The 26,317-nt window shown below is 47.8% G+C and overlaps 11 protein-coding genes across 20 annotated transcripts; 7 read left to right on the top strand and 4 right to left on the bottom strand.

Moving 5' to 3' along the window:
• The first annotated feature begins 156 nt into the window (after positions 1–156).
• On the top strand, positions 157–1,416 carry snf (sans fille). Its single transcript, NM_078490.4, has 2 exons — positions 157–621; positions 1,047–1,416. Exons 1-2 carry the CDS (start codon positions 269–271, stop codon positions 1,342–1,344), a joined length of 651 nt encoding a protein of 216 aa, NP_511045.1. The 5' UTR covers positions 157–268; the 3' UTR covers positions 1,345–1,416.
• Positions 1,417–1,495: 79 nt separating this feature from the next.
• TrxT (Thioredoxin T) lies at positions 1,496–2,803 on the bottom strand. Of its 2 annotated transcripts, none has more exons than NM_001297952.1 (3): positions 2,768–2,803; positions 2,113–2,634; positions 1,496–2,041 (listed from the first exon to the last, which is right to left on the bottom strand). In NM_001297952.1, exon 2 carries the CDS (start codon positions 2,624–2,626, stop codon positions 2,153–2,155), a length of 474 nt encoding a protein of 157 aa, NP_001284881.1. In that variant the 5' UTR covers positions 2,627–2,634; positions 2,768–2,803; the 3' UTR covers positions 1,496–2,041; positions 2,113–2,152. The 2 variants fall into 2 exon arrangements, with proteins under 2 accessions (NP_001284881.1, NP_572212.1); NM_131984.1 differs by having other exon boundaries at positions 2,109–2,634.
• Positions 2,804–3,085: 282 nt separating this feature from the next.
• Positions 3,086–4,040, top strand: dhd (deadhead). 2 transcript variants are annotated; one of them, NM_001297953.1, is made up of 1 exon: positions 3,086–4,037. In NM_001297953.1, the coding sequence occupies exon 1, from the start codon at positions 3,375–3,377 to the stop codon at positions 3,696–3,698; it is 324 nt and encodes a 107-aa protein (NP_001284882.1). In that variant the 5' UTR covers positions 3,086–3,374; the 3' UTR covers positions 3,699–4,037. The 2 variants fall into 2 exon arrangements, with proteins under 2 accessions (NP_001284882.1, NP_511046.1); NM_078491.3 differs by having other exon boundaries at positions 3,269–4,040.
• A 132-nt stretch (positions 4,041–4,172) lies between these two features.
• Positions 4,173–6,105, top strand: CG4198 (uncharacterized protein). 2 transcript variants are annotated; one of them, NM_131985.3, is made up of 2 exons: positions 4,173–5,060; positions 5,127–6,105. In NM_131985.3, the coding sequence occupies exons 1-2, from the start codon at positions 4,348–4,350 to the stop codon at positions 5,845–5,847; spliced, it is 1,434 nt and encodes a 477-aa protein (NP_572213.1). In that variant the 5' UTR covers positions 4,173–4,347; the 3' UTR covers positions 5,848–6,105. The 2 variants fall into 2 exon arrangements, with proteins under 2 accessions (NP_572213.1, NP_001284883.1); NM_001297954.1 differs by having other exon boundaries at positions 5,130–6,105.
• CG15930 (uncharacterized protein) lies at positions 6,045–8,210 on the bottom strand. The gene is made up of 5 exons (NM_131986.2): positions 8,015–8,210; positions 7,787–7,951; positions 7,191–7,721; positions 7,016–7,101; positions 6,045–6,949 (listed from the first exon to the last, which is right to left on the bottom strand). The coding sequence occupies exons 1-5, from the start codon at positions 8,195–8,197 to the stop codon at positions 6,373–6,375; spliced, it is 1,542 nt and encodes a 513-aa protein (NP_572214.2). The 5' UTR covers positions 8,198–8,210; the 3' UTR covers positions 6,045–6,372.
• Positions 8,211–8,323: 113 nt separating this feature from the next.
• Sas10 (Something about silencing 10) lies at positions 8,324–9,986 on the top strand. Its single transcript, NM_131987.4, has one exon. The coding sequence runs from the start codon at positions 8,419–8,421 to the stop codon at positions 9,703–9,705; it is 1,287 nt and encodes a 428-aa protein (NP_572215.1). The 5' UTR covers positions 8,324–8,418; the 3' UTR covers positions 9,706–9,986.
• Rnp4F (RNA-binding protein 4F) lies at positions 9,843–13,611 on the bottom strand. 4 transcript variants are annotated; one of them, NM_001103414.3, is made up of 9 exons: positions 13,546–13,611; positions 13,305–13,368; positions 12,734–13,242; positions 12,477–12,652; positions 11,474–12,418; positions 10,913–11,419; positions 10,728–10,848; positions 10,569–10,671; positions 9,843–10,497 (listed from the first exon to the last, which is right to left on the bottom strand). In NM_001103414.3, exons 2-9 carry the CDS (start codon positions 13,320–13,322, stop codon positions 10,051–10,053), a joined length of 2,826 nt encoding a protein of 941 aa, NP_001096884.1. In that variant the 5' UTR covers positions 13,323–13,368; positions 13,546–13,611; the 3' UTR covers positions 9,843–10,050. The 4 variants fall into 4 exon arrangements, with proteins under 4 accessions (NP_001096884.1, NP_996353.1, NP_511047.2 ...); NM_206630.3 differs by having other exon boundaries at positions 13,305–13,464; NM_078492.4 differs by having other exon boundaries at positions 13,305–13,611.
• A 1,158-nt stretch (positions 13,612–14,769) lies between these two features.
• On the top strand, positions 14,770–17,653 carry Mcm3 (Minichromosome maintenance 3). Of its 2 annotated transcripts, none has more exons than NM_078493.4 (3): positions 14,770–16,270; positions 16,334–16,567; positions 16,642–17,653. In NM_078493.4, the coding sequence occupies exons 1-3, from the start codon at positions 14,912–14,914 to the stop codon at positions 17,506–17,508; spliced, it is 2,460 nt and encodes an 819-aa protein (NP_511048.2). In that variant the 5' UTR covers positions 14,770–14,911; the 3' UTR covers positions 17,509–17,653. The 2 variants fall into 2 exon arrangements, with proteins under 2 accessions (NP_511048.2, NP_001284884.1); NM_001297955.1 differs by having other exon boundaries at positions 16,645–17,653.
• On the bottom strand, positions 17,590–20,262 carry CG3309 (uncharacterized protein). Of its 2 annotated transcripts, none has more exons than NM_001297956.1 (2): positions 19,084–20,262; positions 17,590–19,021 (listed from the first exon to the last, which is right to left on the bottom strand). In NM_001297956.1, the coding sequence occupies exons 1-2, from the start codon at positions 20,182–20,184 to the stop codon at positions 18,221–18,223; spliced, it is 1,902 nt and encodes a 633-aa protein (NP_001284885.1). In that variant the 5' UTR covers positions 20,185–20,262; the 3' UTR covers positions 17,590–18,220. The 2 variants fall into 2 exon arrangements, with proteins under 2 accessions (NP_001284885.1, NP_572216.1); NM_131988.3 differs by having other exon boundaries at positions 17,590–19,024.
• Positions 20,263–20,790: 528 nt separating this feature from the next.
• Positions 20,791–23,350, top strand: XRCC1. Its single transcript, NM_131989.4, has 5 exons — positions 20,791–21,067; positions 21,129–22,385; positions 22,446–22,534; positions 22,597–22,925; positions 22,984–23,350. Exons 1-5 carry the CDS (start codon positions 21,017–21,019, stop codon positions 23,100–23,102), a joined length of 1,845 nt encoding a protein of 614 aa, NP_572217.1. The 5' UTR covers positions 20,791–21,016; the 3' UTR covers positions 23,103–23,350.
• A 63-nt stretch (positions 23,351–23,413) lies between these two features.
• CanB (Calcineurin B) lies at positions 23,414–25,364 on the top strand. Of its 2 annotated transcripts, none has more exons than NM_001258602.1 (3): positions 23,414–23,433; positions 23,968–24,015; positions 24,285–25,364. In NM_001258602.1, exon 3 carries the CDS (start codon positions 24,320–24,322, stop codon positions 24,830–24,832), a length of 513 nt encoding a protein of 170 aa, NP_001245531.1. In that variant the 5' UTR covers positions 23,414–23,433; positions 23,968–24,015; positions 24,285–24,319; the 3' UTR covers positions 24,833–25,364. The 2 variants fall into 2 exon arrangements, with proteins under 2 accessions (NP_001245531.1, NP_524741.1); NM_080002.4 differs by lacking the exon at positions 23,414–23,433 and adding an exon at positions 23,657–23,742.
• The last annotated feature ends 953 nt before the right edge of the window (positions 25,365–26,317 follow it).

Here is a 26,317-nt window from a genome sequence, read left to right on the forward strand (position 1 = left end):
TATTGCTAATCAATTTTATAGTTTAACAAGTTATGCAAATAATACACAACTGTCAATTTAAATTAGCTGCATGTGATTGTCATTTAATTTTAGCTACTTTTAGCTATGTGCAGTTTAACAACACTGCCAAACACCGGTGCGATAACATATCGATAGACCGCCCCAAACGATGCCTTCTGCTATCGATGACAGACTCGTTTTTTTTCTCAACAATACAGAGCAAATTGGTTGATTTTTGTCGAATTAAGTGAATAAAACGCACGACAGGATGGAGATGCTACCCAACCAAACGATTTACATCAACAATCTGAACGAGAAGATCAAGAAGGAGGAGCTAAAGAAGTCGCTCTATGCGATTTTCTCGCAATTCGGCCAAATTCTGGACATTGTGGCCCTAAAAACGCTCAAAATGCGCGGCCAGGCATTTGTGATCTTCAAGGAGATCGGCAGCGCTTCGAATGCCCTGCGCACCATGCAGGGCTTCCCGTTCTACGACAAGCCCATGCAGATCGCCTACTCCAAATCCGATTCGGATATTGTGGCCAAGATAAAGGGTACCTTCAAGGAGCGCCCCAAGAAGGTCAAGCCACCAAAACCAGCGCCGGGTACCGATGAGAAGAAGTGAGTATCCCAATTGCTAATTGGGCCCGTTTAGATTCAATCATTTGTTGCCAACGGCCATGGTGCTACCATTTGTTGCTCCCTGTTGCCTCGCAAAAACCCAATGTTTTCATTCGCACGCCTGAAATCCTTTTTGCTACTAAAAACATTTCCGCATTAACCAATGTTAGTTTTTGGCCAGAATTATGGACTTGAAAACCAAGAGGTGTCTCAAGTCTTCATAATATCTTTAGTTATCAACTCCTTTTTGCTCTTTAATCGATGCGATTTGAGTTTCAGTTGCAAAATGTTTCATTTTTGTTCATTTTTGCGCGACAAAAATCCGTAGTAATCCTAGTTTTCTGGGATGTGCGAATGACTAGGCAAAAAAAAAATGCAACTTCATGTGACACTAAGACAACTCCTTTTTTTTTCGTTTCGCACAGGGACAAGAAGAAGAAGCCGAGCAGCGCCGAGAACTCGAACCCGAACGCACAGACCGAGCAGCCGCCGAACCAGATCCTCTTCCTCACCAATCTGCCCGAGGAGACCAACGAGATGATGCTGTCCATGCTGTTCAATCAGTTCCCCGGCTTCAAGGAGGTGCGTCTTGTGCCGAATCGTCACGACATCGCCTTTGTGGAGTTCACCACCGAGTTGCAGAGCAATGCCGCCAAGGAGGCGCTGCAGGGCTTCAAGATTACGCCGACGCACGCCATGAAGATAACGTTCGCCAAGAAGTGAACGCAACTCCAGTCGCCGGGCGTTCCAGCAACTCCAATAATAATTTAAACTATAGAATAAATCGATATAAACAAACAAACTACGAGTATTCCATATGCCCATATCCCTCCCATATCCCATTTCGCCCAAAGATCCTTAAAGGCAAAAGTATAGAATAGAATAGTTGATTGTTTATTGTGTAGATCTATTTGTTTGTCTGCAAACTTATAACTAACAGCTAGTAATGCGTATTATTTATGTCGGTCGATTGTACATATTTCCATTTAGTGTATAGTATATGGTGTATAGTAGTATATATATATATATATATAGCGTCCCTTTGCTCAGTCTGCATGGTGTATCAAGCTCGCTGCAAAATCAACATCAGTTTGGTGTGCGGGAGCGTGTGTTGAGTAAGTCCCACAAGTCCTCGGATTCCCAAAATGTTTGCTATATGTAGAATCGTTCAGCGACGTAGTCCTCCTCCGCCGTAACAACATCATCAGGCTTACAATTGTAATGCAATCATCATACTTTAGGCACCACAAATGATGAGTATTATGAGTGTGCATAATAAATCTGGGATAAGTGTGTGTATTATATATATATATATATATATATACATCGATAAGTGTGTGTGTGTGTGTGTGTGTGTGTCTATGTATATATATATATATATATCTATTGCTTTCTTCCGTTACGTCTGTTGAATGATGAGCTGCAGGAGAAGGAGCAGGGAATCGGTTATGTGACCACAATGCTTGCACTCCGGCAATCGTACTTACATACATATGTTGTCGTTATGTTCGGAGTGTAATGGTACTTTTGCCTAGTGCTCCAGAACGGCATTCTCGTCGTGGGCGGACACCTCATTAACGTTGTTGTTGTCGTTGTCGCTTTCACTGGACTCGGCGGTCAGATCGACAATGCATTCGCCATCGATATGGACGGCCTTAACGTCGGCCGCTTCATCGGTATAAACGCCGGCATGCTTCTCCATCAATTTGGCCAGCTTATCGGAATTGCAGCCAACGAAGAGCTCCAGCACATTGCCGCCCTTGATGAACACAAAAGTGGGCATGCTATTCACATTGTATTCGACCGTAATGTCCTCGTTCTCGTCCACGTTCACCTTGAGTACGACGACACGGTCCGAGTACTGCTGCGCCAGTTCGTCCAGCTTGGGTGCTATTATCTTGCAAGGTCCGCACCAGTCTGCATAAAAATCAATTACCACCAGCTTGTCCTCGGCGAGGATTAGCTGCTGGTCAAGATCGTCCTTGTTCCGCACTGGGTACACCATGACTTTAACTAAATTCCAAACGGATTGCAAATCGAAACGAAACAAAAAAAAAAAAAAATGGGAAGAGAAGAAAGAAAAAAAAAAGGAAAATGTTAGAAAATCTTGTTTTGGGTGTAAAATTCACTTGATTTGTTTTGTTACTTTTGAATTTTAATGGAGCTCTGCCCTCGCCGAGATATCAGCCCGAAATGAAAATTGTAGGGCGGCAGGCGTTCTTTTATACAGTTTTCGCCAAATATTTTGCGGCCTTCTTGGATTGAAAAAAAAGTGTTTTCAAATGTCAGCGGCGCGGTGTGTTGAGGTGAGTTTGGCTTCGAACCTACCACGGCTATGGCAACACTCGAGGAAAATATTAGTACTATGTCGTGTGACGCCATTATTTTGCCATAATTACGATAATAATATTCATATCGATATCGATAGACCTGCCGTGGTGAATAAGTATGTTCCCCACCCCCCAACACACTCGGTTGGCTTTCCCAACGACCTGGCAACCCTAACACGCCCGCCATTTTGCACTCTCCATGGGCCGCCATTTTGTTTAGCGGCCACGCGAGAATTCAGCATGCAAATTGGCGGGAATTCCACTCTACACACCGCCACTTGGAGACCCCTATAAAGTCGCCTACGCAGCCGCCATTTCAATCAGTTCACAATTTGCAGCGAAAGCGCCAACAGCCCCATCACGTCAAGTTCTTTAATTTAAAAAAAAGAAGAAAAACACTTTGCTAATCCTCGCGACATAAAAATGGCATCCGTACGCACCATGAACGACTATCACAAGCGCATCGAGGCGGCCGACGACAAGCTAATCGTGCTGGATTTCTATGCGACATGGTGTGGTCCCTGCAAGGAAATGGAGAGCACCGTCAAATCGCTGGCCAGAAAATACTCCAGCAAGGCGGTGGTGCTCAAGATCGATGTGGACAAATTCGAGGAGCTGACGGAGCGCTACAAGGTGCGCAGCATGCCAACGTTTGTCTTTTTGCGCCAAAATCGACGCTTGGCCTCCTTTGCCGGCGCCGACGAGCACAAGCTGACCAACATGATGGCCAAGCTGGTGAAGGCGTAAGCAGCAATCCTGCCCAGCAATTAGCAATCAGCAGCGCATCTTTTTTTTTTTACTTATTTAACTCATCTTTTAAACATGTTCGCCTCATTTGTGTTCGTTTATGTATTCGATGTTATGTGTATGCTCATGTGATGTTTAGCTTGTAAGCGCGAGATGTGGGTAGCAGGAGATGCAGTGCAGCCAACAGCAGTGACCAGATGATATATGCTATGCTACTACTACTACTTATATGCTATGATTTGTGGCGCGGAGGCGTGTCTGCGACACATAATCCCGCCCATTTAGCTTTAAGATTCAGGCACTAAGAAGCAATTCGATCAATAAATTATTGTAACCACTCTGGACATTTAAATGTTAACATGGAATCAGCTTTGTTTTTTTTTTGCCCACAGCATTTGGATTGTTAACCAAGTAGGCGCTGCGTGGTCATGTCATTTCGGGTTCCAGCAACATTTGGCATTTGCTAACCAAACTTGAGATCACACACACGAAAAACAAAAAATCCCAAACATTCCGCAGCACAAATTCAATCAAATCCAAAACGCACATTTCGGTCGCATCCAAATTGTACGGATTTCGTTAGTAAATAAAAATCAAATTTCGTGTAAATCCAATCCATAATCCGTGGTAGAGTAGAAACCACACCATCATGTCGTATCAGATCAAATCGACGCCCTACTTTCGTCGCATGTTCAACGAGAGCAAGAAGAATGGCCAACTGCAGCGTCTGCGTGATGAGTACGAGCGCATCCAGGAGTTCAACGATCGCACCATCGAAATGAAGATGCGACAGGTGCGATTAAAGCGGCTATTTCGCGAGATCGAGGTAATTAAGGTGGCTGGCGGGGCGGCCGGTGGCGCCAGCGGTGGCGGCACATCGACGGCATCATCGCCATCGAATGTTGACCAATCGTTTGGTTTAGCCGGCGGACGCGTTACCCGCCGGAGACGGCAACAGGCACACGGTGCTATCACGCTGGCTAGCAGCACGCCCCAGCAGCGGATGCACAAACAGCGCATAGAGACGCTGGCACGCGCACGCCAACTGGGCCAGGAGATCTCGCGTCGGAATGGCCTAATGGCCGAGGCCGGCACCGGCGGTTTCCTGCGCAGCGAACTCCGGATGACGGCCAAGCTGCAGGCGGCGAACGATGCACGCCGGGCGGCCGTGGAGCGTCGCGACTTGGCCGCCAAGCGCATCTCCTATGGCAACGATCAGTCGCGACAGAATATCCAACGCATGCTCATCCAACGCCAGCGCAGACATGAACAGCAGCAAGCGTTGGCGGCGACAGTAGCATCACCGGCGGCACCGTCATCCAATTCCTACCAGGTGTCCATAGCGCAGCAGCCGGTCACAAGGTATGTAAATCTTCTAGAGAATTGTGGGGTTATGTTCACCTTTGTTTGTTTTTTTGTTTTGGCCAGCAGGCCCAGGCATGAATACACGGACAATTGCCAACAACAGCAGGAACTGCTGGCGGTGACCAGTGAGCGATCGACGGAGCAGGGCGATCATTTGCAGATGGAATGCGAGGGGCAGTCGTACTCGGAGCAAAGCTTCCATTCGAACGACTGTCTGGCGCAATCGATGGACGAGGATCTGGATGGTGAGGAGGAGCTGGAATACACACGCCATCGGCGTGATGGCGACGCGGATGAGGAGCCGGAGCGGCAGTCCTGCCTGGTGACGCTGAACAAGGAAAGATCCACATTGGCAGCCACATCACCGCTGGATATGCGTCGAGTCAAAAGCTCCATTGATTCGTATCGAAAGACGCACCTATCTCCGCTGGCCAGCGGCAGCAATTGGGTTCGGGTTGTTGGTGGCGCCCAATCGTCCACCATTGGATCGCATCAGCCAAGTGGAACGGTGCCGCCGCCGCTAAACGATGAACTGCAGCTGGATTCGCAGTCCAATTCGAGTAGGTGGCATGAGGTCTCAATGATGCTGTCGTGGTTCGGCGCCGCTTCCGACATCCCAACCGACTATGCCGATGCTCCGCCACCCGAGGTGCCCAGTCACTACGATTGCGATTCCATTAGCAATGCGGACGATATGCCAACGCCAACTGTGTGCCGTCGACAGCGCATGTTCGCCGAGCAGCCGAGTGATGCTGCCACACAGGCGCAGGAGGAGCCCTTCTAGCCAGCCGACGAGCGGCAGACGCACTGCAGCACACATCTATTTTTTTTACTGCAATTCGGTATGGAAATCCAAACCATCCAACCAACCAACCAGGCAAGTCTGCAGCGCCTGCAAAGTTCACTTATTTGGCATGCTACGCTAGTTTTGGCTTAGAATTCCCGGCCCATCCTGTCCAGAAGTTGTGCACGTGCACTTGGCTGGCAACCTTTTCGCATCTTTATTTGGTAATAAAATTATGGGTATGGTATTACATTTCACAAATAATAATAAAAAAAAAAAAAGAAAAAAAAAAACAAACAGCAATTTCATGTTCAAGTTACACTTTTCAAATGATGCAGTTCATCCCTGAGATAAATGATTGGCAAACATGCCAGCTTGATGATTTATGTATGTTCCGTCGTCTGGTTTTGTCCTGTTTTCATCATTCCTGCTCCTGCTTCTGCTTCTGCTCCTGGTTGCCCACTAGAAGTGCGTCATTCATTTTTATTTTGAAATGGATTCAGCGCCTTGGGCACATGGTAATCCCTATGGAACGAATGCGAAATCATCATCATCATCATCATCATCATCATAATCGTGCAGCGGCATAATTAGCGGCTCGACCATCCCAAAAGGCTGCAGTTCGGGCGCATAGCAACAGGACTCCAACTTGATCCGCGACTCGATTAGATCGTTGATGGTGGGCACAAAAGTTTCATCATACGATAGCCGCATAGAGAATATACCCTGAGCGGTATCCAGTTCGCCGACATGGGCATACAATACCCTATTGAATGTCATGCGCTGGAATGCGGTGATACCATTTTTTGGCCACCCATTGGCCAATGGGCGTACGTGCGACATTTTGCCGCGAAATACCAATGGCGGTGTGCGCGCAAAGCTTAGTGGGAGGAATCGTAGATGGTTCGGTGCCAATGTGACAGACAGGGCATGATCCACATACTCTATGTTCACACATTGGGCGTCCAACGGTGCGGTGACGAGCACCATGGCACGTCGCCAGCCACACTCGCTGTAGGCGGCGCATATGTAGCCCTCTTTATAGAAATAGCTAGGCAACTCGGCACGGTAGCTGCTGATCGTCGTATGGCGATAGAACCAGCTATGGGCATTAAATAACAATATTATCAATCAATCAGTCAATCAATCGATTTAGTTAGTAGCTTACTTTAGATCAATGGTCATCTCGGCTACAGGATTCTTGGCGTACTGCGGTGGCACAATGTGGAACCAGAACTCACACGGAGAGAACACCTGCGCAAGAAAAAAAAACAAAAAAAAAAAGATTGAACTCCTATTTCAAAGCTGTCTCTTTGCTTGGCACGGGACCAAAGCGCACTCACACAGCTCATGATGATCGGGAAGATAGAGTCCTCCTTGCAGATATCCTGGATACGCTGCGGCGGCAGCTTCCAGTGCATGCCAACGGCATCCATGGGCAGTCCATACATCAGTGCACACAAACTAACATCACCGATATCCGGGAAATCGGAAAACGACGGTATCAGTTCCTTGACAATGTAACCATCCGTCGTTTTTGATTCGAGTCCATCGCTGTCGCTATCGTTGTCCGATGTCGACGCTAGCAGTGTTTCCACTGACGCAGCAGCTTCTGCCACTTGGCTATTGCTATTCATGAAGTCAGCATTGCCGGTGTGCAGTTCATGCATCTTCATTGGGCCAGGATTGTTCATTGCCTGGCGCTCCGACACGGTGGCTAACAACTGCTCCAATGGCTTTCCATTCACCTGGACATCGGCTACATCCGGCGGCACAACGATGTTGCAAAGCATCTTATCGAAAATTCGCACATGGTGCTGGTCGTCAGTCTCAGCCGTCGGCTTGGAATCGGTTGTTTTTAACTCGAGAGCGATCTTTTAAGGGGCGAAAAACTTATTAGTAATTTCTACAATACATATATGTATATATTTCGACGCACATGTGCTTTTTCGAAAACTTTTTGCAAGTCACTCGAATCGGAAATCACAAGCCGTATTTTGGCATTGGGCTGGCGCAAATCGAGTGCTAATTCAATTGTTCCATTGATCTGCTGTTCAGAATTAGCCGGCTTCTTGGAATCGGTAGTTTTTTCCTCCAAAGCGATCTTTTAGAGGAAATTACTTATTAGTATTAACTAAGCATACATGTGTAATTTGAATTTACGTACATCTTCGACAACTTTTAGCATGTCACTCAAATCGGCTAACACTTTGTTATTCCGCATTTTGGCACTGGGGCAGCGCAAATCGAGCGGCACATCATTGTTATCCTCGGCTTCTTCCGAAATTTTTCTCAATTTCGAGAGCAAAGTTTGAAGTCTTCCTTCTTTGACGTCCATCTTGCTTTGCATCCTGATTTTAACTGAATTTCAATTGTGGAACTTTTCCCATGTGGCATCACCGCCGTAAGCTAGACGCTAGAGATGGCAAATGCGCCATCCGCGAAATCCACCACACCAATCGGTCATTGGCGGCTATCGAACGTGTTATCGAGCCGTTTGTTTACGCACGTGTTGTGTTTGATTTAATTTAGTTTTAATTTGTATTTAAACGCACAGAGAGCAGCTAGCAAATGGACAGCGACGGTGACGACTACGTGATGAGCGGCTCCGACCAGGAGTACGATGACGAGGAGCGCGAAATACTCGAAGATCTGCGCAAGCAGCGCAAAAAGCCACATGATCCCGTCCAGGAAGTGCTCGGTTTCAGTGATGATGACGACGACGACGACGACGACGACGAGGAGGAGCAGCAGGATGTGGCGGAACTGATGCGCGACAGTGACATCGAGGGCGCCGAAGACGATGACCGCGATCTGCCCAACACCATGGACTGGGGCAGCAAACGGAGCACGTACTACAACACCGACTTTGTGGACCAGGACTACAGCAGCTACAATGCCCAGGAGGAGGAGCAGGCACGCGCCGAGGAGGAGGAGGCCAAAAAGATCCAGCTGCGTCTGGCCAAGCGCATGAGCGAGGCCGATTTCCAGCTGGACAATGTAGAAGCAGCGCCCGCAGGCAGCAGTGATGACAACGAGCTGAGCCATATAACCAAAGTGACCAGCGATCTGGCCGGCCTATCAGAACGCGAGCGACGACAGCTGATGCACAGTGAGTCGCCGGAGTTCATCATTCTCACCCAGGATTTTCAACAGCATCTCGACGAGGTGAAGAACCTATTGAAACCGGTGCTCAACTACGTTCGCAAACACGATGTGCCCATGGTGCCGGCGCTGCAATATGCCGGACTCTGCCACACCGTGCTCACCACCTACTGCTCCAATGTGGCTTTCTATCTGCTGCTCAAGGCACGTCGCATCGACGTCAAGGCCCATCCGGTGATTAGGCGGCTGGTGCAACTCAAGGATCTGATCGAGGAGCTTAAGCCGCGCTACGAGGAATACATTCGACCGCAGCTGGAGGCGCTGCTGGAGAGGATTGAAGATGGCGATGCATTCACCGTGCTGGATGTGGCACAGCGCAAGGCTAAGCTGCAGATACTCAACAAGTACAACGATGGCCAGCAGGCGTCAGTGAGCTCCGATGATGATGATAATGATGACGATGACGATGCTGAGAGTAAGGAGAAGGATCTGCAAGAGGAGGCTGGTGAGGAGGAGGAAGAGGAGGATGCGCGACGCGGCATCACCTATCAGATGGCCAAGAACAAGGGCCTCACGCCGCACCGCAAAAAGGAGCTGCGCAATCCGCGCGTTAAGCATCGCGGCAAATACCGAAAGGCGCTCATCCGGCGCAAGGGAGCCGTGCGCACGGTGCGCAAGGAGCTGCAGCGCTACGGCGGCGAATTGTCCGGCATCAAGGCCGGCGTCACGAAGAGCGTCAAGTTCCGCACCTAGTTTTTATCCAATAAATCCGCCAAGATCATTACATTTTAATCAACTCGATGTTTGTACACTTGAAACACCCATTTCATCCAAAGACTCACCGGGGATTAGTCAACTAGCTGTCATATGCGAAACAAACAAACATTTTTCTTCACTTGGTTCATCAAGAAACCAATTTATATGAGTCGAAACAAAAATCATTGTCTTACAACAGTTTTTCTCTTTGTACAGTGTTCTCCAACCTTGTCTGTTTAGGTTGCCTTAAATCTAAAAAAATATATGCTCCAAATCTTCGTCTTCGTCTTACAAACTAAACCATGGCCGCTGGCACCGGGCTCAGCCGCCGGCATTTGTCGCCTAATCCTTGAGAAATAGCTTGCGAAAGTCATCGTTTGACTTGGGCACAGCAGCTGGCATCTCCTCTTCTTTTTTCTCATCTCCCTTTTGCTCCACTCCACTTTGCTCCTCTCCTATTTGATCATCTCCTTTTTGCTCCTCTCCTTTTGGCTCCTCTCCTTTTTGCTCCTCTCCTTTTTGCTCCTCTCCTTTTTGCTCATCTCGTTCTTGAACATCTCCTTTTTGCTCCTCTCCATTAGCCTCGCGCTTGATGGCCACGTCGACGGATGCCGAAGTGGATGATATGTCCCCCGGCTCGGGCAGAAGCAAGCGCAGCTTCTTGGCAGCCACCTCTTGGCGCACCAGAGTCGTGGGTATAAGCGAGGTGGGCACACGTCGCTTGGGCGCCACACTTGGCTTGACAGCTGATGTGCCCCTCGGCGGTGGGTTTGAAATGGCCACAGAGATCTGAAAGAGTTGTGAAATGCATTTGCTTTGGTTGGTTCGGTTAAACATGAAGGCACACATCATTCGCTTACATTCATGCCCTTGAATAGACAACCATCTCGTCCAGCCACTGCTCGTTGCGCCTCGCCCGGCTTCTCGAACTCAACGTATGCAATGCCCTTGAACTGCTTGTTTCTGTAGAGGATCAAATAGTTTAAAATCAATAATTGTAATTGTAATCTCGCACTCACAGCTTGTGCACCAGGCGCACATCTTTGATGGTGCCGAAAGGCGAGAAGAGTTCGTGCAGCTCCTCCTTGCTGCAAGCGGGATGCAGATTTCTTACAAAGATCTTATTGATTTCCATGTTGGCTAGAAGAGAGACAACTAATGTAAGTCCTTGAAACGCATGTGTCCAAACGGCATGGCGACTCACGCGAATACTTAAAGTTCGATTCCTTGGCCTCTGCATTCGCTGGCCCCTTGACTTTCGATGGCGGTGACGTAGCTCCACCAGATGGCTCGGTTCTGGACTTCTTAATGCCATGCTTCTGCTGCTGCTGCTGTTGCTGTTGTTGCTCATGCGCCTGGCGACGTCGCTGCTCGCGATTCAGTGGCTCACGATTCGTTTGTTGCTGCTGCTGGCGCGGCTTAAGCTTCTGCTGGCGAGGATAAGCCGACTGTGAGTTGGGCTTAATGCGGGAACGCGGCTTCACATACTCGACAGGCAGATCGAGGGCCTGGCAGGCGGCAATGGACTCGTAGGTGCCATAGCAACGTTCATAGCGGCGAAAAAACTCCTGCACCATAAGGCCATTCTCGAGGACGGGCTGCGAGAGAGCTTTGCGAAGGACATCGCGTGTGCCGTGGCCACCATTGTATTCGCTTTCCATCTGGGCAAAGTTCAGCCAGAGCAGGCCGCGTATCGAGCTGCCCGGATAGCCTAAAGATGAGTAGTTAAAACATTGCTTATGCAATCATATTTCAAAGCGCTCACCCATTATTTGGCGCCAAATCTCACGGCCATTGTCCGGACTCCCCAGTTGCGTGTACTCAACTTGGGCCCACAACTGCAGCACCTCGTACCTGGTGTCCGCCTGGTCGCCGTAGAGCACGGTTAGCTCCTCCCAAGCATGATTGAAGGCGGCACGCAGACTGGCGACCTGCTGCTCATCGCTGGCATTGGTGTTGCGAATACGATAGGCCAGATAGTCCAGATGCAGCTCCACGGTCATATCCATGTCGGTCACAATGCGCTGCAATATGAGACGTATCTCTTCATCCACTTCCGCCAACTCAAAGTCCGAGCGCTCCATTAGGTCGAGGAAACGATGATTCAATTGTACACTGGGATGACTGCGCACACCACGATTGGCCAAATCGAGTTCCGTGTTGCGCAGAAAACCTTTGCCCAAGCGTTTGGCCCGTTTGGCTACCATTTCGGCGGTTACCTCATTCTCATCCTCATTCTCCGGCACAGTGACGCCTTCGAACTGAATGAACTCAATGTAGGATAACCAGAGCACATCGACAATGGGAAACTTGGCCACCGAGCGTTCGAATATGAAACGGATCACAGCGTTTTTGAGGTCATCGTCAAGGGATAATGTCTCCACATCGTAGACATGAGCCTTGTGTTGCTCAGACCAATCCCAACCACGCGTTGTCTCGTCCAGATGTTGCTTAAACTTGTCCACAACGGACTTGATCATCTGCCGCTGCTCCACGTTGCACGTCCAGGTGACGCAGTGCTTTTGCAGCATTTCCACAAAGGCGGCAGCCTCATTTTCGTCCGTAATTGTCGATATCAGCGAACGCAGCTTGTCGCCAAAGTCTGGACGCTCCACGTCGTAGTCCGCCAGCAGTTTGGCCCACAGCACATGGTTCTGTACGTTGCCCTGATCCACCAGGTAGTTGACAACGTATTCGGACAGCGGTATGCCTGCAATATGTAACTCGTCAATTGGTTTAACTACGAATGGATTCTATCTATCGCATACTGTAGTAGTAGCCCAACGCTTTGGCACACTGCTCCTCGAATGCCTTGCGCTCCTCGTCCGTTTGGGTGACGACCAGGCGGGCCTTTAGATACTTCAGCCACACGTGAGCCGGCACAGTGGCCAAATTTTGCAGCTCCAGCACCGATGACTCGATCTTTTCCAGATCATTCAGTTTGCTGCATTAACGAGCATCAACATTAGCTAATGCCGATATTGAAAAAATGGAAAATGGGAGTGGGAGAAGCAGGCAAACTCACAATGCGATTCCAATGAGCGAGACCATTTGGGCAAACTTTTTGCTGGGCAACGCATTCAGCTCCTGATACGAGCGCTCTAGCTGATTTCCGCCGCCAGCGTTGTCGCTATCACTGTCACTGTCACTGGACACCTCACTGTTCGATTCCAATTCCGAGCCTTCGATCACGCCCACATCATCGCTACTGCTGCTGGAATCATTGCGCGCTCTGCCACGGCCAGCGGCATTGCCTCCCTCAGTCTCCTCCACTGACGGCTCGTCGTCCGATGAGATCAACTCAATGGTGGTCATATCCCCGCCGGCGGACGACGGTGGCCAGGTTGGGCGCGATCGTTGGCGCAGCTCCTCCGACTTGTGCTCCTCCTCCTGCTGCGGCGACTCACTGTGCCCCTGCTGCGGCGAGCCCTTGCCCTGATCGGGTATCACGATCAGATCATACTCGTCATACGCATCGTCGTCCAAATCCTCTGCCGGCATCTCGTCCAGCTCCTTCTCCAGCTGCCTTTCCAGCTGCAATATATTGGGCATACGCATAAGGGCGGCGCCTATTGGAGCTATAATCTGACACTCACCTGCTTGTCGGCGTCCATGCTTCAACCGTTTATTTTGGTGGAAAACTTTTCGCTTTCCGTGGAACTGCAATTTTTCCCCCCCAAAAAAAATACAGGAAATAAAAAAACAAAAAAAAAACCGCAAACGCAGGGCTGGCCAATCTAATATCGCGTTGTTGCGCTTATCGTGGAAAATTATTTGGTTTCAGGTTTGGTTTCCCTATTGGGCACTTTTTCTTGGAAAAACTTTCCAAGCACTTACTTTCTGAGAATTCGGTTAACGAAAACTTATCATTTTCTGTCAAGAAACACCGGTAAAGTGTGAATAATATGCGAATTTTTTTTTCGTTATAACAGTGTGACCAGTGCGTAATATCGATAGCTGTGCGCACTCGATAGTTGCGGCAGTCCAGACAATGGCTGTGTTACCAGCAGTGCAGTGAAGACTCGTGATGAGCAATTTGAAGACTAATTTCGGTAATATGTGGTCAATATTAACTGGTTTCTTTGGGCGGTCAGAAATGTATAGCAAAGTCAAATGATAAACTAAATCCTACCAAGAAATATAATTTATTTTAAACATATATATATTTTATAGAAATAAATAAAAATGGAATTTATTTTACTTAAGTGCTATATATATATGTATCATAAAATGTAAACAATTTCTGTTTCTTTTACACAAACTATTTAATAATAATAAACTATTTAATACGCAGCCACATCATAAATGGATTAAGTGTAGACAGTACTCAGGCAAATAATAAAAATATTATACCATTATATGAATGGATTAAGTGTGGACAGTAATTAAGCAAATAATAAATATATTACTATATACTATAATACTATAATAGGAATTGATTAGGTGTAAACAGTAATAAGTCATATAATACATATATTGTATATATTATAGGATATAGTAATAATAATATAATAATAATTAGGCAAATAATAAATACAAATATTATACTATTATAAGAATGGTTTAAGTGTAATAATATTATATATTATATAATAATTAAGCAAATAATAAATATATAATACTATTATAAGAATGGATTAAGTTTAAACAGTAATTAGGCACATAATACATATATTGTATATATTATAGGAATGTATTAAGTGTGGACAGTAATTTAGCAAATAATAAATATATTTTACTATTATAGCAATGGATTAAATGTAGATATTAATTAGGCAGATAATAAATATATACTACTATTATAGGAATTATTTGATAGTTTTCTATATTGTATGCATTACAAATTAAGTCAGATGTTCGGTGGAAACGTTTTAATTATAAATTTGCATATCAACGTATATTTGCTTATATTAGTTAGTTTGCTATGTCCACTATGTTTTATATAATAAAGTTAATAATTATATGTAAATATATAAAAAAAGGAAATAATTATAGCATATATATTTTGCCCGCGCAACCAGTCTTCAAATGCCCACAGTATGGTCACACTACGCTTTTCCCGCGAAAAAACTTTGCATTCGGCGTGCAATTTGCGACATTAGTTTTGTTTGCATTTGCGTTTGCCTCCGAACGGATCGAAGTTGATCCATAAGCGAAATCGAAAGAAGTTTTGTGAACTCCAGTGTACAGCTTAAGTCACAGAATGGCCCACGAGGGGGAGCAGTTCATCAAGGACATACAACGCGAGTATGTGGACTTTCTGGACGACGAGGAGGATCAGGGCATCTATGCGGGCCACGTCAAGGATATGATCGCGGAGAAGAGCAAGCGCCTGATCGTGAATGTCAACGATCTAAAACGCAAGAATCCGCAACGTGCATTGGGGCTACTGAGCAACGCGGCGGATGAGCAGCTGGCCTTTGGCAGGGCGCTCAAGGAGTATGCGTCCACGGTTGATCCGGGCTATGCCAAAATGCATGAGGATCTGTTTGTCGGCTTCGAGGGCTGCTTTGGCAATCGGCATGTGACGCCGCGCTCCCTCACCTCCATCTATCTGGGCAACATGGTGTGCGTGGAGGGCATTGTTACCAAGGTATCGCTGATTCGTCCCAAGGTGGTGCGCAGCGTTCACTATTGCCCCAATACGCGTAAGGTAATGGAGCGCAAATACACCGATCTCACATCGTTCGAGGCTGTGCCATCTGGCGCTGCCTATCCCACAAAGGACGAGGATGGCAATCTGCTGGAGACCGAATACGGTTTGTCCGTTTACAAGGATCACCAGACGCTGACCATTCAAGAGATGCCCGAGAAGGCGCCGGCTGGCCAATTGCCGCGTTCGGTGGATATTGTGTGCGACGACGATCTCGTGGATCGCTGCAAGCCCGGCGATCGTGTACAGATTGTGGGCAGCTATCGCTGTTTGCCGGGCAAACGCGGTGGCTACACCTCGGGCACGTTCCGCACCGTGCTGCTGGCCAACAATATATCGCTGCTCAGCAAGGAGAGCAATTTGGACATATCGCGCGAAGACATCATGCTGTGCAAGAAGCTAGCGAAGAATAACGACATCTTCGAGCTGCTCAGCAAGAGTTTGGCGCCCTCGATTCATGGACATGCCTATGTGAAGCAGGCCATTCTTTGCCTGCTGCTCGGCGGCGTTGAGAAGATCCTGCCGAATGGCACACGCCTGCGTGGCGATATTAATGTCTTGCTTATCGGCGATCCTTCGGTGGCCAAGTCGCAGCTACTGCGCTACGTCTTGAATACGGCACCAAGGGCCATACCGACAACGGGTCGCGGATCCAGCGGCGTCGGTCTGACGGCGGCGGTTACCACGGATCAGGAGACCGGTGAGCGGCGATTGGAGGCGGGCGCCATGGTCCTGGCCGATCGCGGTGTCGTCTGCATTGATGAGTTTGACAAGATGAGCGACATCGATCGCACAGCCATTCACGAGGTGATGGAACAGGGTCGTGTTACCATTTCCAAAGCGGGCATCCATGCCTCGCTCAATGCTCGCTGCTCCGTTTTGGCAGCCGCTAATCCGGTGTACGGAAGGGTAAGAGTCCATCCGAATCCGTCTGTTCATCGCTTTTCTTGCTAATTTCGTCTTCAATTCCAGTATGATCAATATAAGACGCCGATGGAAAATATTGGACTGCAGGATTCGCTGCTTTCGCGTTTCGATTTGCTCTTCGTTATGCTGGACGTGATTGACAGCGATGTGGATCAAATGATTTCGGACCATGTGGTGCGCATGCATCGCTATCGCAATCCCAAGGAGGCCGACGGCGAGCCCTTGTCCATGGGCAGCTCCTATGCGGACTCCTTGTCCTTTGTTTCCAGCAGCGAGGAGGTGGGTTTTCGTCGAAAGGCACGATTATGATTGTGTATAATCGATTGACATGGTCTTGAAATTGTATTTTACAGAAGAAGGACACCGAGGTGTACGAAAAGTACGATGCCCTGCTGCATGGCAAGTCGCGTCAGCGTCACGAGAAGATCCTATCCGTGGAGTTCATGCGCAAGTACATACACATTGCCAAGTGTATGAAGCCCAAATTGGGCGAGCAGGCCTGCGAGGCGATTGCCAATGAGTATTCGCGCCTGCGCTCCCAGGAGGCGGTCGAAACGGATGTGGCACGCACGCAGCCAATAACGGCCCGTACCCTGGAGACCCTCATCCGTTTGTCCACGGCCCATGCCCGGGCACGCATGTCCAAATCGGTGACCATCGACGATGCCCATGCGGCCATCGAACTGGTACAGTTTGCCTACTTTAAGAAGGTGCTGGATAAGGATCGCCCCAGCAAGCGTCGTCGCAACAGCGGCTCCGATGCGGAGGATGACAACGGTGAGGCATCTAGCCAGCGCTCACCATCGCGACGCTCCAAACGCACACGCACAGCGACCGTCGGTGCCGATAGCGATGAGGAGGATATTGAGCCACCACAGCCGGATGCTGGCGATTTGACGCGTCGCGAAACGCGTCGTTCTCTGCCCGCTCGCTCGGTCGCCATGCTGATGGCCAGCCCCTCCAGTGAGGAGCAGTCGGTGGCCACATCGACCACGGAGCCGGCCATCATTAGCGATGCCCGCCTGGGCGAGTTCAAGAACAATTTGCAGCGACTGTTTCGCGAGGCACGCGAACAGAGCTTGGCGCTGGCCAGGATCACCACGGCCATCAACGTTGGCAGCCAGGAGCCGTTCACCGCTGGCGAAATCGAGGCCGCCGTGCATCGCATGACCGAGGACAATCAGATCATGGTCGCCGACGATATAGTCTTTCTCATCTGATCGCGCATTCCAAGGAGCAACAATCGAACGAACGATTGCATCCATCAATCCATCCTTTATCCATCAACCATTCTAGCGCTTAAGTTGTCATTTTTGTTTTGTATTTATATAAAAAAAAAAATAAACACTTTGGAACTCCCATTGCAATCCACGGAATATGTACGTTGGCATAAGGAAAGGCTGCAGCTGTTGGCTAATGTATTATAGTTAACTTATATTTGACATAAACAATTTAAGCGATATACACACAAAGTTGCACAACGGTTTTAAAAGAAACAAACTGAAGGTATAACCAACTGGCTTCACAACTCCCATTCACAATCAGTAAAAAGCTGGAGAGGAAGGGACTGCAATGTTGTGGTTAGTGGTTTCAAGCTGCAGCCACATAGATATTATTGGCATGGTTTTCGACATTTTGAGACATGAGCATTGTTTTCGCATGGATGTGAAAATATGGAAGGGACACATCGATTACATTTAATACTTGACTTGTAGTTTGAACTAACAACATTCATCGCTTCGCTTGGATTCACTTTAGAATTAAACTAGACACAAATACGGCGACTAATCGCCGATTAAAATCTATTTACACTGATAAAGAGCACCGCCAGGCACAATCACACAATCACAGGATACTAGCAGACAGATGTGGAGCAGCCAAAGTGATAAGTGGCAGAAGAGAAGGAGGAGGACGAGGATTGAGCTACTACCATCAAAGATTCACCACATTCTTGAGATCCGGCGGCAGCAAGCCCTTCATGCACTCAATCTGGGCGCGTATCTGCTGCTGAGTTGAGCCATTGTTGCCCTCCAGCTGCGTGGCTTTGTCGCCATAGAGATTCAGTTTTTGCTTGAGCTTGAGTATCATATCGATGATCTCCACCTCCTGCTTGTCGTGCGCCCAGTGCTCGAGATTCGCCACGGATAGCGCCTGCAGCTGTAGATCCTGCAGCGTTAGCTGCAGCTCCCGATGACGTGCACCGTACCAGCCGCGAAAATTGGGCGATCGAAAGAAGCGTCTGTACAGGCCCTTCCAGTCGCCCTTCAGCGGCGACGTTAGCTGCGGCCCAGCGGTTTCCAGCGTGCCCAGAAAGTCATCCAGCTTAAAGCTGTTGGCATTCGGCGCCGACTTAAACGGACTGATGTCCTTTTGCAGCGGCATCAGTGATGCCATATACCGTTCCAGTGGTATCATAAAGCTTTGCGTCAGCTCGAGCAGATGGCGTCGTATCAGTGCGGTTTGCACATGCTCCGGCCGCTTGGTCTTCATGCCCAGCAGCACCTTTTTGATCAGCGCCTTGTCCTTTTTCAGGTACGGCCTATATTTACTGTGCAGGCCCGCGGACGAGGCATCGCCCGAGCCATTGCTGGAACTGGAGCTGCCATTGAGATTGGTGTTCGATTTCAGTGCTATACGGCCACCGAGTTCCGTTGAACTGGAAAATGATGTGGCCGATGCGATGTTCCTTGCGTGTTTTTGGCCCAGCAGCAGATGCTGTTGCTGCTGCATGTTCTTCTGAAAACGAGCAAGACGGATATATTTTGTATTGCGTTAACTGGGATTGGGACACTCACCTGGTTGTCCACCAGTCGCAGCATGTGCGGCCAATCCTTCAGGAGCTTCACAAAGAACGGATTCGTGACGCCCAAAATGCAGGCGGGCAGTGTGGTCTTGCTGCTGCACTCTTGTGTGAATTCGCGAAATTCGCTGTCGTGAATGGTGAAGTAGGGACGCGCCTCGGCGCAATACTCCAGCGGAGCAATCATGGCCAGAAGGGTCTGCACCATGTGGGAGCAGTCGGCGGGTGAGGTGCCAACGACAACAATGGGCTCGGCGGTGATGACCAGCTCCCACAGCGTGTACAGTTGCTCCATGACAAAGTCCAGGGAGCGGAAGAGTTCGATTTCATTAACGGAGGCCAGCACTTTGGCTGCCGGGCAAGCAGCCATGGCTGGTGGCGATTCCACCGCACCACCTGCGATGCCTCCATCGGCCGTCGACTTTCGACTGCTGCTGGTCCGCGGTATGCAGATCTGATAGCTGCAATCCAGCAGAGGCAGCTGGAGCGGCTTACCCACTCGCAGGCCGGGCCACTGGCGATTAATTTGCTCGCTGGCCAGACGCAGGACGTCGGTGCCCTCCTCAAAGTAGCGCGGCGCCAGCTGGGAGAGTATGTCGTAGTACAGATTGAAGAACGGCAGTCGTGTAATGATTATAAAGCTCTTCTGGAAGTAACCACGCGGCAGATTCGCGTCCCGCTTCTGGCGAAAGTAGACGAAGCCCCAGTAGTGGGAGCCATCCTGTCGCAGCGCCGGCGAGCATTCCGCATTGTAGCCCGGCAAGGAATCCCGACGCGTTGTGCAGCGCAATCGCATGTGGAACTTGGTGTCGCCCATGCAGCCGGAATTTGAGTCCGGGAAGGCCATGTAGCAAATGTTGCTAACCTCCTGGTCGCTGGGCATGAAAGCCGGCGGATAGACGTGCTCCAGCGCCTGCCCAAGATTTAGATCGAAGGTGACCACGCAGAAGCAGTGCATCCATTGCGAGAAGTTCACCCAATCGCTGGCACTGGGCTCCGAGTTCGAGTTGGTGGCATCCACGTTCTGGTGCTCCCTCTCCCGTTCGGTGGTGTCCAGCGATGGCGCCATCTGCTTGATTCTCGCATCCGCGCTCATTCTGTATTTTGTTGATATTTATTTATTTATTTGCCAGCGACATTGACAAGGGGAATCAGGGAAGGGCGATAGTTGTTCACTGCTTGCAGTTACCGTTATTATCGCCAGTCACCATTTAATGCGATAGTATTTGCTAATAAACAATCATTTGTTTTTAAATATAATAAATTAGCGCAGTCATACTGTTCGTTAGCTTTTCTTAACGGTTTGTTATTATTTTTATATATTACTAAATATTTATCTTGTTTCTTGTCACCGTTTGCAATCACTGCTCATCTCTATGTGCAAATTTATCATTTCAAAACTTTCACCTTTTTTTTGCTTTTCACCAGCGCTGCCACTTTGGCGATTTAATCTCTTGAATAATATAATATAATATAATGAATATAATGAATAATATAATATAATATAATTATAATAACCTTTGCAAACAAAACAGATCTTTAGCATTTTCTTAATAAACGTAATGAAATAAAGTTGAATTGAAGTGACCAGTGTTGGTTAACCAATTAACTAGCTAGTATTTTGATATGGTGACGAAGAGACCATATTTAGCGATATCCAGCTAGGCTGTCAGCACAGCTAGTGATGGGCAATTAGTGCACACAATACAGGTTTTATTTTTGAAATAGTTGGTTAAGCAAAATCAGCATAATTCACCGCCCATCATCAAAAGATAAAAGAAATAAACAAACATTCTAGCGCACATGGCAACACATGCAACCGACGCAATTCCCTTTCGACAATCAGTTTAATCGCAGGCGCAACTGTCGGCAAAGCAATTTGCCGCAAAATCATCGGCGTCTCAGTGTAAATTCATGCGACTTGCGAAATGCCAATTGCGCTTTTCAAGTCCGTACGCGAAGTGAGCAGCGAAGATGCGGTGAGTAATGCTCCTATATAACAAATGTACATCTATATAACTATGCAATCCCGCTGGCCAGGTGCACGTAGCGGCGAATCTGCTCAAGGAAAACGCCGGCAAGAAGTGGCGAACCAAGGCGCCGGGAGAGAAATCCGCATACGTTGTGCTGGAGTTCGAGGAGCCGCAACAGATTACGGGCATCGATATTGGCAACGAACATGCCGCCTTCATCGAGGTGCTGGTCAGTCGAACAGGCTGCCAGGCGGACGATTTCCGCGAGCTGCTGCTATCCAGTTCGTTTATGACGCCCATCGAGAGCAAGAATTCCAGCAATCCAAATCGCGTTCGCTGTTTCAGTAGCACTTCGCTGGCGGAGAGTGCACTGCCGGAGAAGTGGAAGCTGCTTCAGATAGTCTGCACACAGCCCTTCAATCGTCATGTGCCATACGGGCTCTCATTCGTCAAGGTGCATGTAGTGGCTGCTGCGGCGCCTAAGGTCAAATCCCTAGTGCCGCAGGGTGTTATGCAATTCGGGACCTTTAAGCTGCGCGAGGAGTCGCCGGACTCGGAAACGGACAATCAAGTGAACAGATTTCACAGCTGGAAGAAGCAGACGCAGCACAAGTCGCCCGCGATCAGTGCGACCTCCACAGCAGCGGCCATTCGGGACGCCGGCTCCACGGCCCTGCGAAGGCTGAGCGCTGGCAAGGTTTCTAGCCTGGCTGCATCGCCCAAAACCTCGACGTCGCCATCACCAGTTCTCAATGCTCTGCGATCGGTTTCTCCGACGCCATTGGATGCCAAGCCCCTGGATCGCAATCGAGCTTCACTCTTGTTCGGCGACGATGATGAGGACGTGAAGGACGCTGAGGTCAATGCAAAGAAACAACGGCTGAGCAAGCATCTGGAGGCGGACAAGGATCGACGGCGATTGGAGCAGGAAAAGGAGAGGGAGAGCAGAAAGAAAAAGTCAAGCAGGCACTCCTTGGATAAGTCAATCAGCAAAGAAGACAAACCACCGGCAAAGGAGCACAATTCGTCCTCCAGAGAAAAATCCACAGCCAAAGAAGAGAAAGAGCAATTACGAAAAGAGGAAAGATCGCATTCGAAGGAGGAGAAGTCCAGGAGGAAGGAGAAATCTAAGCATGATCACAGATCTTCGGACACCTCGAATTCCAAGGAAAGTTCGCGCCCAACTGCGCAAAAGCGACATTCATCTCCCACCGCAGTCGCAGTAACGCCCGCCAAAAAGCAAAAGATCGTGGACACAGCGATTCAATACCGTCCCCTTAATCAGTTACTCAAGGGTGTGGTCCTGGTCATCAGTGGCATACAGGCAAGGAAATTCTTTTGATTGCATCACAACTCGATTTAAACCCATCCCTTCTGCTTTCAGAATCCCGATCGTGCAGACTTGCGTTCGAAAGCGGTCGCCTTGGGAGCCAAGTATAAGGCTGATTGGGGATCAGGATGTACCCATCTGATGTAAGTGAAGTCCAGATTGATCTAGTATGCGCCCGCTAATTCTTAAAATGAAACCCAAACAGATGCGCATTCAAAAACACACCGAAATACAATCAAGTGAAGGGCAAGGGCAAGATTGTGACACGCAGTTGGATCGAGAAATGTTATGAGCTGAAGAAGTACCTGCCATGGCGACGTTACGCCCTGGATACCAATGACATTGGCCAGCCGGAGAGCGATGAGGAGCTTTGCGATGAGGCGACGAGGCCACGGCGCGATTCCAGCAAGGATGATGTGGCAATGCTAGAGGATAGCAAGCTAACAGCTCTAGCGGATCAGAATGATGTGGAAATGAATCCAGATGCCTTATCGGGCATTGATACGGAAGATGAACTGCAGCGCGTGGCTGAGGGTAAACTCTCTGTTGTTCTGCCCTGTTTTTTTTTAGATATTTTATTGTTTGCTTTTAGAAAACAAAACGAAGAAAGCCAAACTAAGGACTACAGTAAAGACGAAATCGCAAGATATATACGAAGTTAGTACCGATGAAGAGGATTATCTGGAGCTAAAGAAGAAACAAATCGATTAGGTGCCATTTCTAACCTCATCTCATATTTTGTATACGACTTTATTACTTAAATTGCTTGTAATGTGCAAGTATCATATTTTTGTACTTTGTTAATCGAATATGCTCGTTATCAAAAATTCGACAAATTCAAAATAAGTGATTAGTTTGGACCATTTTGAAAAAAGAGCCCAAGGAATAAATATTGATATTATAATAGATCTATCGCATGTTCATTTAAAAAAAACTATCAAATAAACCACCTCTGGGCTAATGCGATGGTCCATCTCTAGCAGAAATTCACAAAAAATGTACTAACGCATAGCACGGTACTACAAGGACTTTCCACCCATAGGCATGCTATGGTTAAGCGAAGAAAACCCGTTTACGCCCAAAACTATGCATTAAAAAGACTAAAAAGATAGCGAAAGTGCACAAGTGGAAAACCAATTTGCAGCCCCCGAAAAGAACAAAAAAAAAAACAGGTGGAAAAGCAACAGCTGTCCGCTTTTGACAGCTGCGCTCTCCGCGCTCTCCCACTCGTTGGCGAGAGCTAACGGTGAAAACTCTCTCACTCGCCTGCAGTCGTGTATTTGCTGTCGAGCGAGTAGAGAGCTTTTTTTTTGGGAATTTAACAATCCAGCGCAACTATTGTTTATTTATGGTAAATATCTATGGCTACCACTTGCGTTTTCGCAATGCGATTCACCCAAGCATCCTGGCCAACGCAGTTCCATCCGGATTTGTGCCACTGCAGAGATTCCACTCCAACCTTGCTGAAGCGAAAACGAGTGGTGAAAAGTTGTGGAATTTGGAAAAATCGATACGATTGAGCCATAATTAAAAGTATGCTGCTAACTTGCACTTCACCCCCCCTTTTTTTTTTTAGAGCGTGCCAGTCGTTGAAAAATTGAGTTATTAACAACAAAAATTTTGGGTAAGAAAGTCGTGCTGAAAACGCTGAGAAAAAGTGCAATCCAAATGATTTCGAAGCTATTCAGTGAGAAGTGGAACATTGGGCAGCCTGGGAGTATGCATCAGTTTTTGCACATACCGAATATCCTTCTAATTTTTCTCATTGGTAACTCAAATGTTCCTCAATTCTCTGATGATATATTTTTTTTTATTATCGAAATTCATTTGGAATCATCTTTTTCTCCGTAGAGCAGAATGCCCTGCCTTCTAACGCTTGCGTTCCATTCGCAGATCTAGACCAGAGAACTAAGTAACCAAAGGCCAGCATGGGTAACGAGACCTCCCTGCCCATGGACATGTGTTCCAACTTCGATGCGGACGAGATCCGTAGGCTGGGCAAGCGATTCCGCAAGCTGGATCTGGACAACTCGGGTGCGCTGAGCATAGATGAGTTCATGTCGCTGCCGGAATTGCAGCAGAATCCGCTGGTGCAGCGGGTTATCGATATCTTCGATGCGGATGGAAACGGGGAGGTGGACTTCAAGGAGTTTATCCAGGGAGTGTCGCAGTTTAGCGTGCGCGGCGATAAGCTGTCCAAGCTGCGATTCGCCTTCCGCATCTATGATATGGACAATGATGGCTACATCTCGAACGGGGAACTCTTCCAGGTGCTCAAGATGATGGTGGGCAACAATCTGAAGGACACACAGCTGCAGCAGATCGTGGACAAGACCATTTGCTTTGCGGACAAGGACGAGGATGGCAAGATATCGTTCGATGAATTCTGCTCGGTGGTGGGCAATACCGATATTCACAAGAAAATGGTTGTCGATGTTTAGATTGAGCCACATAATGAGTACTATATATATACAATTGTAGATATGATACAATATGTATAGCCGATTTTCCGTAATGAGTGTGTGTGTGTGTGTGTGTACCTTCACTTCCCTTGAAACATGTTCAGCTTTATAATAAACGGTCTGTCTGTGAGTCTGTGAGGGCGTTTGAGGCGTGCCAAAAACGAAGCAGTTTACTCAATTTATTGATACCTATCGCATATATATAGAGTACACTTTGTTCCAAACGATCCAAACCGATCGATCTCTATCATCCACAGAATGCAATGAATTGTGTCTTATACTCATACTTGAAACCACCGGCAACGGACCACTCAACCAAAGAACTCATCTATACCCCTCCTTCCATTCCTCCTTCCATTCGAAATGACATACTTTCGAGGTTCGAACAGCTCTACGATTGGGATTGTTCGCATCATCTTAAACTAGTTTGTACTATATCCTAAACTCTACGTTCAATTCAAGCCTAACACTTAAGTTCATCTCTCGACTAAATGTTGTGTATAAGATATGTAAAAAAATCAAAAAAAAAAAAAAAAAAAAAATTGACAAAAGAAAACTACAACAACAACTACAATTAAACACTGTTTATCGCAAAGCTAAACTCAAAACCCCCAACAAGCGTTTACTTGGTGATTTTTCGTTGTACTACCACTATCTGTTGATGGGAGGTGGACGAATGTGGGCTGGGTTCTTTGGCCGGCGGGTTCAGATGCCCTCAGAGTTCCACGGTCCGCGAGTCCTTGGACGAAGAACACGTGCGTGTCGTTCAGCTCGGCGCCCGAAATTCCGGATTCCCGAAAGCCGACCCCGTAGAAGATGGTCACCACAAAATGTGGGAAGGAAGCCACCGGCCGAAAGTAACCGAAAACTTTTTGGCCGTTGGCAACGATTAAATGTTTTGTAGGTCACCGATTTTCCAACTACACGTGTGTGTGTGTGTGACGTCCCTCATGTGACAAGACACACCAACATACATGTTACGTATACGCCACGTTGTTTAGAACAAAGCAGTGGAAGAAGTTCATCCATGTTGAGATTAAAATTACCTTAGTATAGAGCAGAAATGTCACAAATGAGTGGGAAAAGTTTATCCATTGATATAAAACATCTATCTACTAATGAAACATAAATATTACGTATACGCCACGTTGTTCAGTACAAATTTGCGAATGCGGAGCCTTCCTGTGGATTTAAAATAGAACATAAATATCGCAAAGCATTAAGAGATGATAATCCATGTTGATATAAAACACTTAAAAAAATGTTACGTATACGCCATGTTGTTCAATACAAATCAGTTGGAGAAGATCATCCCTGCTGCCGCAGAATACTATTTTATATATTTCCCACATTTTTGGTACCGAACTCAACAAGAATTTCTCGCAGTGTGGACAACAGGAAGCCAGCCAACTAGCTGTTGGGTCCGCGTAGAACTTGTACGGTAACAGAGCCTTGACCACGGAG

Source organism: Drosophila melanogaster, chromosome X (genome assembly GCF_000001215.4).
Source record: "Drosophila melanogaster chromosome X".
In the NCBI taxonomy this organism is placed as follows: Eukaryota; Metazoa; Arthropoda; class Insecta; order Diptera; family Drosophilidae; genus Drosophila; species Drosophila melanogaster.

Coding starts and splice junctions, on each gene's coding strand:
- snf (NM_078490.4), top strand. CDS start 269: ATGGAGATGCTACCCAACCAAACGATTTACATCAACAATCTGAACGAG. Junction 622..1,046: donor CCGGGTACCGATGAGAAGAA/GTGAGTATCCCA, acceptor CGTTTCGCACAG/GGACAAGAAGAAGAAGCCGA.
- TrxT (NM_001297952.1), bottom strand. CDS start 2,626: ATGGTGTACCCAGTGCGGAACAAGGACGATCTTGACCAGCAGCTAATC.
- dhd (NM_001297953.1), top strand. CDS start 3,375: ATGGCATCCGTACGCACCATGAACGACTATCACAAGCGCATCGAGGCG.
- CG4198 (NM_131985.3), top strand. CDS start 4,348: ATGTCGTATCAGATCAAATCGACGCCCTACTTTCGTCGCATGTTCAAC. Junction 5,061..5,126: donor GCGCAGCAGCCGGTCACAAG/GTATGTAAATCT, acceptor TGTTTTGGCCAG/CAGGCCCAGGCATGAATACA.
- CG15930 (NM_131986.2), bottom strand. CDS start 8,197: ATGCAAAGCAAGATGGACGTCAAAGAAGGAAGACTTCAAACTTTGCTC. Junction 7,952..8,014: donor TGCTAAAAGTTGTCGAAGAT/GTACGTAAATTC, acceptor TTCCTCTAAAAG/ATCGCTTTGGAGGAAAAAAC. Junction 6,950..7,015: donor GAGATGACCATTGATCTAAA/GTAAGCTACTAA, acceptor TAATGCCCATAG/CTGGTTCTATCGCCATACGA.
- Sas10 (NM_131987.4), top strand. CDS start 8,419: ATGGACAGCGACGGTGACGACTACGTGATGAGCGGCTCCGACCAGGAG.
- Rnp4F (NM_001103414.3), bottom strand. Junction 12,653..12,733: donor TCGCTCATTGGAATCGCATT/GTGAGTTTGCCT, acceptor TCGTTAATGCAG/CAAACTGAATGATCTGGAAA. Junction 10,849..10,912: donor ATCGAACTTTAAGTATTCGC/GTGAGTCGCCAT, acceptor TCTCTCTTCTAG/CCAACATGGAAATCAATAAG.
- Mcm3 (NM_078493.4), top strand. CDS start 14,912: ATGGCCCACGAGGGGGAGCAGTTCATCAAGGACATACAACGCGAGTAT. Junction 16,271..16,333: donor CTAATCCGGTGTACGGAAGG/GTAAGAGTCCAT, acceptor CTTCAATTCCAG/TATGATCAATATAAGACGCC. Junction 16,568..16,641: donor TTGTTTCCAGCAGCGAGGAG/GTGGGTTTTCGT, acceptor TGTATTTTACAG/AAGAAGGACACCGAGGTGTA.
- CG3309 (NM_131988.3), bottom strand. CDS start 20,184: ATGAGCGCGGATGCGAGAATCAAGCAGATGGCGCCATCGCTGGACACC. Junction 19,025..19,083: donor TGCGACTGGTGGACAACCAG/GTGAGTGTCCCA, acceptor GCTCGTTTTCAG/AAGAACATGCAGCAGCAACA.
- XRCC1 (NM_131989.4), top strand. CDS start 21,017: ATGCCAATTGCGCTTTTCAAGTCCGTACGCGAAGTGAGCAGCGAAGAT. Junction 22,535..22,596: donor TCAGGATGTACCCATCTGAT/GTAAGTGAAGTC, acceptor AAACCCAAACAG/ATGCGCATTCAAAAACACAC. Junction 22,926..22,983: donor ACTGCAGCGCGTGGCTGAGG/GTAAACTCTCTG, acceptor GTTTGCTTTTAG/AAAACAAAACGAAGAAAGCC.
- CanB (NM_001258602.1), top strand. CDS start 24,320: ATGGGTAACGAGACCTCCCTGCCCATGGACATGTGTTCCAACTTCGAT.